General features: G+C 40.0%; 1 protein-coding gene across 1 annotated transcript in view; it reads left to right on the top strand.

Annotated features, from left to right (window-relative positions):
- The window catches only part of LOC117938021 (cadherin-12-like), a 94,974-nt gene that overhangs the window by 67,548 nt on the left and 15,861 nt on the right, over positions 1-11,565 (top strand). The window contains exon 7 of the mRNA XM_034862341.1: positions 6,607-6,860. Coding sequence (XP_034718232.1) covers positions 6,607-6,860 — 254 coding nt within the window. The remainder of the gene's footprint in view (positions 1-6,606; positions 6,861-11,565) is intronic.

Below are 11,565 nucleotides of genomic sequence, written 5' to 3'. Positions count from 1 at the left end.
ATATATATATATGTGTGTGTGTAATGTATTTTATAGCTTAAAACGGATAGCATTAATAGCTCACCCGACAGCATGATACCAACTGAGCCTTGCTCACAGACACAAGTTGAAACTAATCTATTGATTATGGTGCTGAATGTTCCAGTGGGAGGTGGAATGAGTTATTTTAGGCCCTGGCATGAAAGGAAGAGAAAAAAAGGAGAAGAGAAGGAAACAATACCCGAGAACAACAGGAGATCCAGGTGCCCAACACAGATGAACGCCTCACTAGCAACCAAAAAGGGAGCAATGTGTGTGTGTACGTCTTTGTGTGTGTAAGTGTGTGCTTATGCATGTGCTGAATGTGAGTGAAAGAGTACACAGAGAGAACAAGAGGAGAGAGAGGGACAAAGAGCTGGCTGAGGTGGTGCTTGGAGTCGATGTGAGAAGTGCCTTCTCTCTGGTGGCCTAGGGAGGCGTGGGTGTAATAGATTAAACCAGTGTCTCGGGGCTCATCCCATGGCTAACCCTGTCCTATTAAGAGTGGCAGTGCGAGTCTTTCACAGTCACTCCACTCCACTCCACTCCACTGCAGTGTGGACAGGGCTGCTGGCATTGCTCTCAGATGGCACTCCACTGTTGTGAGTACTAGGGGGGCTTGGAGAGGCTTCGAGGCAGCCAAGGACACAAAGCAATGTGACTGATGGCAGCACAATAAAGTGAGCATCTTCTCTCCACAGCGCTAGGACCCCCCGGTATTCACATCAAATCGCTCTCTAGGGCATGTAAGCTTTTCTCTGCTGATGATAAGCTCATAGTGCTCTGTGGTCAGTTGACTGCGTATGACTAGAGGTCTTTTGGCATTCTTTTGCATGGCAGAATCATGCCAGTCAATGACTGATGTAACCTAATAAAGAAGTCCCTTTTTCACAACAGACAGACATGTCAGGTGAGCACAGAACATAGTCATTATTGCTTATCATCATAATTTGTTTTTGCGAATTGGCCATTGTTAGAACTATTAGCGCTTAATGCAACTCAAAAGGCAACACTTCAACTTGCAGATGATGGGTGCTGTCAAGTGGGAACAGAAGGTCTTGGCCTCACTAGAATTAAGCATCCAGACACGGCCTAACGTTGCTGTTTGGAGATGTGTGTTGACTCACACAGCTGCAATTAGAAATGTGTGATATTCTAGGCATGTTCGGCTTAGCTTTGATTTACTCTCAAAGGATAACTCATGTGAGGGGGTGTTAATGATTTATAAATGCTATTGTAAATACATAATAATGTGGTGAATGGATTTAAGACTGCTCTGCCCCATATGACATATTAAACATTTGGAGTATTTTTCACCCTATTTAATCGCCAGCCTCTTCAGGTAATACTTGTGTTCAGTATAAACAAATTAAATCAGCCTGCTAATGGCTTGCTGTGCTGCGATAATGATTCTCCAAGGGGAAAGGCTAGATTCACCCATGGGTGTCGGCAGAAGTCAGCCCCCCATATTATAGCGTGAGCAAACCTGAAGTTTGAGAAGAGTATTGATCTTTGCTATTGTAGTGAACCGAACACAAAAATAAACTATGGAACCTATTAAATATGCATATCATCCTGATTCTCCCATCCCCAAAATAACCAGCAAGTTGAAAAACCAGCTGCAACACATTCCATTAGACTTTAAACTTTGCAAATGGACCACTGTGCTGTTGGGGAGGGTCCCAAAGTAACAATTTCAGTTTTTATGGATTTCATATGAGACCATATCTCAGTTTAGATTGTCAACTAGCACATTTATTGTTTGACAGTGTTAGGACTTGTCTCTATTGTGTTTGACGCACACTACTGTACCTGTGAGACTGTGATGCCATGATCAGTCCCCTGTTCTAGATTAACAAATTCCCTTGTAACGTAACAGGTTCAATTGGTAAGAAAAAAAGTTCCTTCATTCAGTATCACTGGCAGTGCAATGAAGGTGCACATTTACATATCAAAGGGCGCAGCACCATGTCTAGAATTTCAAGTGTGTTCTGTTGTGATGTTGAAGAGCAGCCGCACTGACATGAGAGGAACTCGGTCTGTCCTCCTTACAAATTCCTCCGATGATACACTTCCTTGTTGTGTCCACAGTAACCCATAAAAAAGTGCATAACAACTGGCACTATAATGAGACACTGCATGTAGGTGTATGGAACTTGTTAAGGATAAAATATGTGTGGATGTGAGTATCACTGACTCATACAGGGCTGGTTCTGTACACATAAGTAGGTCATCTTCGAGGAAGGGGGGGAAAAAACGCAAAATGATACATGCAGTCTGAGAATGAATGGCCGTTTTTCCATCCTGGGAAATTTCCCCTATGGCCTCCAGATGTGATTTGATTCTCCCCAAGTCAAGCGTTGACACATTAGCACATCTTCTCATTAACTGAGAGTTTCTCATTACCCCCTCCTGGCCCCATTTTATTCCTATTTAACAACACATATCCCGTGCGTAGCCTACTTGGACCATTGTGAGTCTCAGACAGATTTAAAAAAGGCAGTATAGCTCTCATCAATACTGTTTTAAACCCCAAACCAGAAAATGTAAATTAATCTGTGAGATCCGCTTGACAGTTAATCACATGGTAGTCCATGCATTGTTCCATGGGTGTCAGCAAAGCCTCTCCCTCTTCCAGCTGCTGAGGAAATGAGCTGCAATTTGTTCCTCCGTCGTCATCTCTTTTCTTTGCTGCTACTTAATGACTACCTTTTCCAGAAAAACCTTTCAATCCTGATGAAATACTACAGTGTGTACTCGTAGATAAATATGTCAAATAAACTAAGAAACGTAATAAGACTTGAGTGATACATTTTTGAACAAAATCATCTGACATGGATGTGTGATGCCATTCAGTCCAGAGACTTTTCAGGTCAGGTAACATGCCCTCTGGTGGCAAGAATGGAGGCACTCTTTGGCAAATAGAGCAAATAATCTGTTTTATTTAATTAGTATTGTTAGCTTATAAATTACAGCTAATCAAGGCATCTGGTCAACTAAGAATGACTCACAAAGAAAACAGTTGTCAGGGTGAGGGTATCTGATTTTCACAGTAGTGGCGGCATCTCAAAAGTTATTAGTGGCTTGCTGTTGCTATTAACACAAGATAGAAGATAACATAAGATCATTAACATTAATAAAGTCTGCTCTATAAAGGCAGACAGCTGTGACTCCAGAAGCAGTGCAGTTTAGATAAAAGGGCTTAAAGTTTGCAGGCAGGCCGGAAAACTACAGATTGAAGGCCTTTTTCCACTGCAATGTGCCTTGGTATGCAATAACTACCAATAAAATGTGTTCGTTTGGGCTTTCTTTTCCATTTTATCTAGTAAATGCGAGAAAATAAACATTTTCTTTATATTTCTAGGCTTGTATCTTGCCGGACAGCCCCTTAATATCTCTTTTAGCTAGTTACCATTAGCAGGAGTTTTTTTTTCTCTCTCTCAATGATTGGATTTAACCACTGTTCTATTAAGTTTTGTCAAATCCCAAACTGAATTACCAGGATGTTGTTTCACCAAAATGGATAATCTCCGATCACAGTTAACAGCATGAGAAAAAACAGTAAGTGATTTAAGTTTCAGTGAGCTACGGCTAGCCTTTGCTATGTATATTCCCATTCAGCCCGGGCTCATGGTTTGTGAAATGGTCACCTTATTTAATCTATTTATTCGTGTACAGGTCACGTAAATGTCATAGTTTTCGTGGGTTGATTATGAATTTTGAAGTAATGTATATTTCTGGGAAGCATATTTTGTGATGTTGTGGCTGGCGTTTGGCGTTTCATTTAGCTGTTGTTGCGTGCCACAGAGACCGTGGACTGTGTCCCTGCACCCGGGGATCGTGTCCCGGCACGAGCTGTTGTCACTGTCCCACGTGTGGCGTTTCATTTCCCCATTGTTGCGTCCCCCAGACCAGCCTAGTGTCATGGCAGTTCGTGAAATGGTCACGTATGGTCATGTTCAAAAATCATGACCTGTACATGAAGTAAACGACATTAATATGACCTGTACGTGAATCAATAAATCAAAATAACGTGACCATTTCACAAACTGGCGTGAGACCGGGTTGCCCCGGCTAGCTTTCAGTTGCTAGCTCTCTAATTTTAGCCGTCTAATTTGTTCTCTCTCTGTGACAGAGAGTGCTAGAAGCGTTATGGCTACATTTAGATCCAAGGCTATACCAAACCAGTCTTAACTGAGTTTTTACCATATACGCCTATGTAGTGTTTTACTTCACAGACCCACAAGCTCCTATATATCTTAGGAATATATATATAAATAAAACTGTTTAGAATATTAAACATGTAGAGTTGTCAAACGTAACTCCACAATGGCAGTTTTAGATGCTCAGAGATTTGTGTTAAAACTGTAAAGTCTATAATGTTAAAAAAGAATTGCCCATCCCACTGTCTTTGGGTAGCATATTATTACATGTAAATTAGACAGTTATAAAGGCGGAGCATTTGGACATCTATCCTAACTGTGGCGATGCAGCATGTTGAGATGAAAAGCAACGCTTCTCTTCGTCCCAAATGAGGCGCTGGCTAATGAGGCCTGGTGTACACCTCCTGCTGTCCACCTCCCCAGCATTGCCTTCCTTTCTCCTCCTATTCTACCTGTGCATGTATTTCAGCTGAGCTATGCATGGCTGTCTACATGCTGTGGTTCAGGCAGAATAAAATGTGGCTTGCAAAAGCACAAGGGCCTCTTATTAAGAATTTTTCATTAATATCACATTTACTTTGCTATGTTGCAAACTGCTTTTGAATCACACCAACTCAGTGCCATGTAGAAAGCTTTTTTGCACACCTCTTTTGTCAGGCAGGTGCGTAGGATGTGACCAAAAGTAGCAGATCAGGAGCTTAGAACGAGTACTGCACACTGACCAAGCAGAAAGAAAACACAATGTTTCGGTCTTAGACCTTCATTACGTCAATTCGAAAATCACACCAAGTCCAAAATAATGAGAAGGCTTTAATTGTAGTATTCTTGTCTTGAACACACTCTTTGAGGAGCAAAGCATATTGAGTTCCTTTCGATGCTGATTTTCAACAATTGATAGGGACCAGCAGGCGGCTCAGTAAACTGAAATAGCCTAATGATTGTACATTTTAGGCTACTTTGTAGGTGTAAGTTGGCGGGAAGTCTTTGAGTTTGATTGTAGGGATCAGCATTTGAATGACAGCCGCAATGAATTCCATCTTTATACGTGGCTGTTGCTTCAGGGAGCTTGGTCTTCTCAGTGTTGTCACTTCTTGAAAGAGATTGAAAGGGACAGAGTGTATTTCCTGTTGAAGGATCTTATAGCTGTGCCTAGCCAGTTGCATCTGGCACACTGTAATCAAACCAATCATGGTGGTTGATGGTCAATGATTGCTTTCAGATTGGCTTGCCTTCACATAGCTCTTTTTTTCCTTCCTCTTTTTACGGACACCTGCTGTAGCAGCAAGACTGTGATACCATGGAGATGGAGGAGAGACAGAGGGCTCAAAAAGCATCTGCTGTCACTGTGAAATCACGACTCTGCAGATGCTGATCATTTGTAGTGGATGGACTCTAATTACATTGTTAATTCATGTGCATTTAATTTGGACAGACCACTAGTTTTACTTCTTTTGCATACAGCTTCTTTTCTGCCTCTTCCAGTGCACCTACCCTCTCACACTGACTGTCTCTTTACATGAGGACATGTCGCTGTGCCATTACCAGCTGTATTCACTTGGTGTCTTTTGGAACCACATGCCAGAGAAGCCCGAGTCCTGAGGCAAGAAGATAGCACTGCTGCCATAGTGGTTACATGTTCGTCAATTTGAAATACACAGAAAGGAATGTCTCTCATGTGACTACGGGCCAGGGGAGCATGACGGACTGCGAGCTCGCCAAGTACGGTTGGTCACACACGAGAGGGCAGGAGACAGGCAGAAGCACGAACACGGGTGTCACTGCTGTCGGATGTTTACACCTCAGGTGCAGACATGCCGAGGATGCAGGTTTCACCCCTTGCCTTTGACTAATTGACCCTGAGCTGATATGTCAGAAGCTTCAGGAGGTAGAACATATGAACCCGAAGCTGTTGTTGGGAGAACTCTTGTTCTGCAAAGAGGCATCGTTTTGCTAAACCAAGACAGCGCAGCTTGACATACTCGCATTGGGGGGGGAGGGGGGGTGGGGGAGTGGACATTAACCTGGTCAGGGCCTACAGTGGGTCTTTCATGAAATAGTGACCCTACTTTTGACTGCCATTGGATAAATGCTTTATGGAAACAATGCTGTTCAAATGTGTTTTGAGTGACAACACAAACATTGGAAATCATCTAAATACTGAAATTCATTGGATTAGAGGAGGCTGTTGTCGACAATAGATGGCAGCCATTAAAACTTGAAAATGCCAGACCAAAACTAGCAGCCAACACTGATGCTCATATTCAGTTACAACAGTTAAGTGTTCTTAGCTCGTACTGAATGAATACTGAAGACAATTACTACAGGAGTGCTGACACGGCATGATACTGATTTCAAATAAACTATAGCTGTAAAAGTAACTTGGAAACTGGAGTTACCTGATTCTTTTCTGTGTTTTTTTTTGTAGCCCTTGGACTACGAAAGCAAGAAGACATACACCTTTAAGGTAGATGCCTCCAATGCTCATCTGGATCCACGATTTCAAAGCTTTGGGGCCTTCAAAGACACAGCAACAGTGAAGATTAACGTTTTGGATGTGGATGAGCCCCCGGTGTTCAATAAGCCCTCCTATGTGATGGATGTGTATGAGGACACCCCCGCGGGCACCATCATTGGAGCGGTGACGGCACAGGATTTAGATGCCAGCAGCAGTCCAGTCAGGTAAAGTTAAACTCTTCTATCTAAAAACAAGGTACACTTTACAAGTTTTAGTACATTGTGTTGTGTTTGAAATGCATGTATCAAAGTGGCTGCACATTTTGTGTGGAAATATCAGATTAAATGACAGAAACATCTGCATGGTGTTATCCATTTTTCTCCACTTGCAAATATTTGGTTTAGTCATGACATATTAAGATTGTGTTCAGTGGTGAACATGTTTTAGTTTTATTCGCCGCTAGCAAAATGTCCAAATTCCCAATCTCACAGTAATGTAATTCAAATTGACTAAAAGGAGCATTAGAATGCACAAATGGCAGGATTGAGTGAATTTGTAAAGAATTGTAAAGTCCATTTCTTTAGGTTGATAAATACACATTTTCATTTGGTTGCAGATAGGGGTCAAGATAACACGAAAGACAGAATGTCAGCGTGACCCAGAGTTTAAAGAAGCATTTTATATTCTGATATTATTCACGAAGACTAGATCGTATTATCTACTACATACTGATAGTGAATGAAGTAGATTCTGACTGCACATCTTCATCTGTAGGGGCTTTACTATTAAACCAAATATCCCTGGTTTACTCCCACAAGGATAAAAGACCTAAAAGGAGCAGTACTGTGATACTGCAGCCAGTGATTGAAGGTTTTAGAACACTAATCCATTCATCAATGTCTCCATTTTCCATTCATCAATGTCACCATGGCTTTAATCTTGAGAGTATTGTCAGCTTTACTCATCAAGAGACCGATCAATCTATGTAGAACATTTGACATTGTCATGTAAAATCCTGCTAGCATCATCTTTTTTGCAGCTCAGGACGTGTTGGTTGGTTGACGTTATGTAATTGGGACAATATTAGAACGTTATTAGTGGCCCCTATATGAACCTGACATGTACACTCTTAATATGAGAGTGATGTCTGAAATGCAGATATTGAGTGCAGATATTACCCAATTTACTTTGATAATGACTGATCAAACTTTACTCGCTCACTATGTTCAGTCTCTATGACATTTAAATGTTGTGTATATTCACTTACTACACTGTAATGGATAAAAAATAAAAGTTTGCCCTGTAACGTATGGTTAACAACTTAGCTTGTGGCAGCAGAGGCAGTCATCTTAAAAGTAATGTCTACAACTGCAGCTCTTTAGGGTAAAAACTTAGCGTCAGAGGGATTTCTGTATTTTATTTATTGTTGCATCATACCTGTTGGATGCATATTTATATTTTACAGAGCACCTGTTTTAATGAGATTACGTATTTAACAAAACTTGTGTCACCTTTCTTTTCAACATTTTAAGGATTATATGCAGATAATCCCCTTTGGCTGACATCCACGGAGGCTTAACATATTCAAGAAACGGCTATGTTCTTGCAAATCATATTTAAAAAAATTATCATTTTTGGAAAAAAAGACAAATCTTAATGGAGTGTCCAACGGTTTCCATGTGGTTGGATGCAGGTCTTTGAAGTTTCTGTAAAGTGGGATACTTTTGTGGAGATTTATTTTGTGCATGGGGATGATTAACATAATTAGTTAATGTTAATTATGTATATATTCTTGGTGTTGTGTAGATGTGGAACCACATAACACTGTGCACATTGCCTGTTAGTGTTGCTGTAAATTAAAGTGGATTAATTTTTGGGTTCTTTGTGCAACTTTTGTGGCGGTACAGACAAATCTTTGCCCGTGTTTTTTTTTCTTTTCACCACAAGGCCGGAATTAGCAGGAAACTTAATGCTAAGTTTTCACAAAACACATTGAAAAAACACTTTAATCGAAGTTTTCCACATAAGAGTGACATGACACTGTCATAAACACATTCATGATATATGAACCGTAAACGTAACCCTAACAATAACCATAACTCGTCTCGACAAAACCGAATGACACTTACTAAAAAAGCGGTAAGTCATAACTATTTATGACTTGTTTATAATGTTGTATGACGCGTTTTGATACGGTCATGACATGTCACTGTTATGTAGATAAAGTGTAACCAACAATTGTTAAGTTACCATACATCTAAATTGCTAGCTATACAAATATAAGCTGTAGTTTGGTATGCACAGAAGCACAGAAACTGAATATTAAAGCAAGCCTTCTTTCTGTTTTACTCATTCATCAAATCAATTTTTTATATTTTAATTGTTTTTCCTGGAACTTAAACATTAATCGTAAACCAACTAAATTCATAGTGTAACAAAATGTCTCCTAAATACTCTTACGAGGCACTGTACTGTATGCTGCTGGTTTCTTTTTGGTAGTTACCAGATGGGACATTCAAAGATCACTCATCAGTTTTATAGATCTGATGTTTGACTAAAATCCTGATTTATCCTTGAGGCAAGTCATTTCTTTTCTTTATCAATCTCTCTGTCTTGCTATGAACCCACCGACACACAAATACACACACACAGTCTATTGTTATCTACCACTCAAGTGTTATGTTACTGTCATTGACAAAGACAAAAGAAGTGCATTTTTAAAAATGTATGAGAACCCTTTTGCTTTTAAATCCTATCACAGTCAGTGCTGTTGCTCAGGCACTTGCTTTTGTAGTAATGGTTCTTCAGAGATGTAGCGCTCAAGTATAACACAGATTGCAAAAATAAAAAAACACCTGTTGCATGGACAGGAAGTTGTTTTATTATGAATATTTTATTACAGAGAAAACAAAAGAAATGGAAGAAGTGGAGATTTGTACAACATGACGCTTGTATTCTCTATTCTGTCGATCTCCATTTTGTCTCCAGCACTTTAAATATTTATCAATACCACAACTGACATTGTTCATTTGTGTGTGCCATCAGAGAGCAGCCTTGCATTCTTCACTTGAAAACAATACACTCAATGACCCATCATGCATAGGGAATTATGCTTTTAGACTTTGGTCTCAACTGATTCTGCTATTTAGCACTATAGAGCTGAGTTATCTCTAACTGGGGAAACAAAAGAGCATCATGAATACTGCATTGTTGGCCGATTCTAAAGAACTCCCTGAAAGTTTGAACGAGATGTAAAGGCTGAACTTTTGCTTCTGTCTAAAAAATGGTGGTCTCACAAATCACAAGAAACTGAAGACATAAACTGAAAGGGTTTACAGCGGCAAACCTGTAAACTTTAAAAATCAATAGCTGTGGAAAATAAACACAAATTGGGCCCTTATTTTTGTCTTAAATCACCTTATGTATTGTGTTGAATCTTTTCTGGACTGACTTAACATTACAGCCGTTCAAAGTAGGAGATAACGCTGTAATTAATTTTCATATCTGCAGTTGTCAGTACTGAGTTGAACTGAAGTAGACTCTTTAGATCTGTGATTTCTTTCACAGCTGTTGAGCTCTATTCTCCTTGAGGATAACTCACAGATTGAACCAATTACAAGTCAAAGAGTTTTGATGTTTTCTATCTCACATGAATACAAAATATAACGGGAATAAGGAATTTTCTGAAAACATTTTAATGCCATTCATCTTTAGAGATTGCAAGTTTGTGTTTTGATTTTGTTTTTTTATTTGCTCAAGGAAATTTCAAAACATCCCTACTCTTTGATTGCATGTGCAATATTGTGGGTATGAGGTGGTTCTGTCCAACCACTGGGCCACACGGACATTGAAACGTATGCTTGAGTAGCAGCTTGAGTCCAAAAATAGCACCCCAAAAAATTGTTTGTGCCCTGAGGACAAATTGTAAACCATTGATCCTTTGAACTCTTGATAGGAGTTTGGCTGTGATATTTATCAAAAAGACTCACCCTAAACTAGTTGGACATGAGCAAGTTCACTTCAAGGCTATGTGACACACCAACCCACAAAGTTAAGGAGAGTAGGTGGACAAATCAAAATTGAAACAGAAAATTTGATGGAACTAAAGCTTGTAAAAATTCTGCTGAAAGGGTTTTGCTATCATTCTAATACGGGACAAGACTTGGGCGTTTCTATGCATTCTATGCCTCTTTCTAATAATGACTCAAGTCCAGTTTGAGATTCTATAGTGTAAAAAAAATTTAATTTAATGAGAAATAGCCTTTCAAGATCAAGCGTACCATGAGAAAAAAAAGGCAGGATGGTGACAGAGAAGCTATCCATTATGTGGAAAGTTCAGGCTCAAGCCAATGAGAAATTAAGCATCTGGCGTGTGGAGGTGCCCGCAAGATAGATATTGAACCCCCAGCCTCTGACCTCCATGTGAAGAAGAATAAAAGACAACAACATATTTTCTCCTCTGGGACCTCCACTGACGATCACAAAGTTATTAATGAAAAATAGTCTTTGAAGATCAAAAAACAAGGCATGATGAATGGCGCTGTCGGTGGCATGTGCTTTGGTGTCAGATCGTTTTTTGTATTTCATAGTTTGCATTCACAGCGACTGGGCAAGCAAGACCAAAGACGATTTTTCAGAGAGGACGTTGCACTCTCTGTTCTCAGACACCAAACCAACATTCTATGCCTTTTGTTTTACATTGGCTGTGCGAGATTGATACGGTTTCAGTGGGCGCCTAAAATTCATTTACATTCCCAAGAAGAAAAAAACGTTTGCTCAGCAATGGCCAAAGTACATGTGCCCCATTACAAGATTGGATTGTATATGCGGTACTCAGCACATTTTCTGGAAATGACCATTCAGATTGAGTAATGAAGGCTACGCCAACATTATATCACACCTAACTCATATGCATGAGCCCAGAGGGGG

The sequence above is a fragment of the Etheostoma cragini genome, chromosome 22 (genome assembly GCF_013103735.1).
Source record: "Etheostoma cragini isolate CJK2018 chromosome 22, CSU_Ecrag_1.0, whole genome shotgun sequence".
NCBI lineage: Eukaryota > Metazoa > Chordata > Actinopteri > Perciformes > Percidae > Etheostoma > Etheostoma cragini.
The sequence above is the reverse complement of the archived record's forward strand: the minus strand, read 5'-3'. Positions and strand labels throughout refer to the sequence as shown.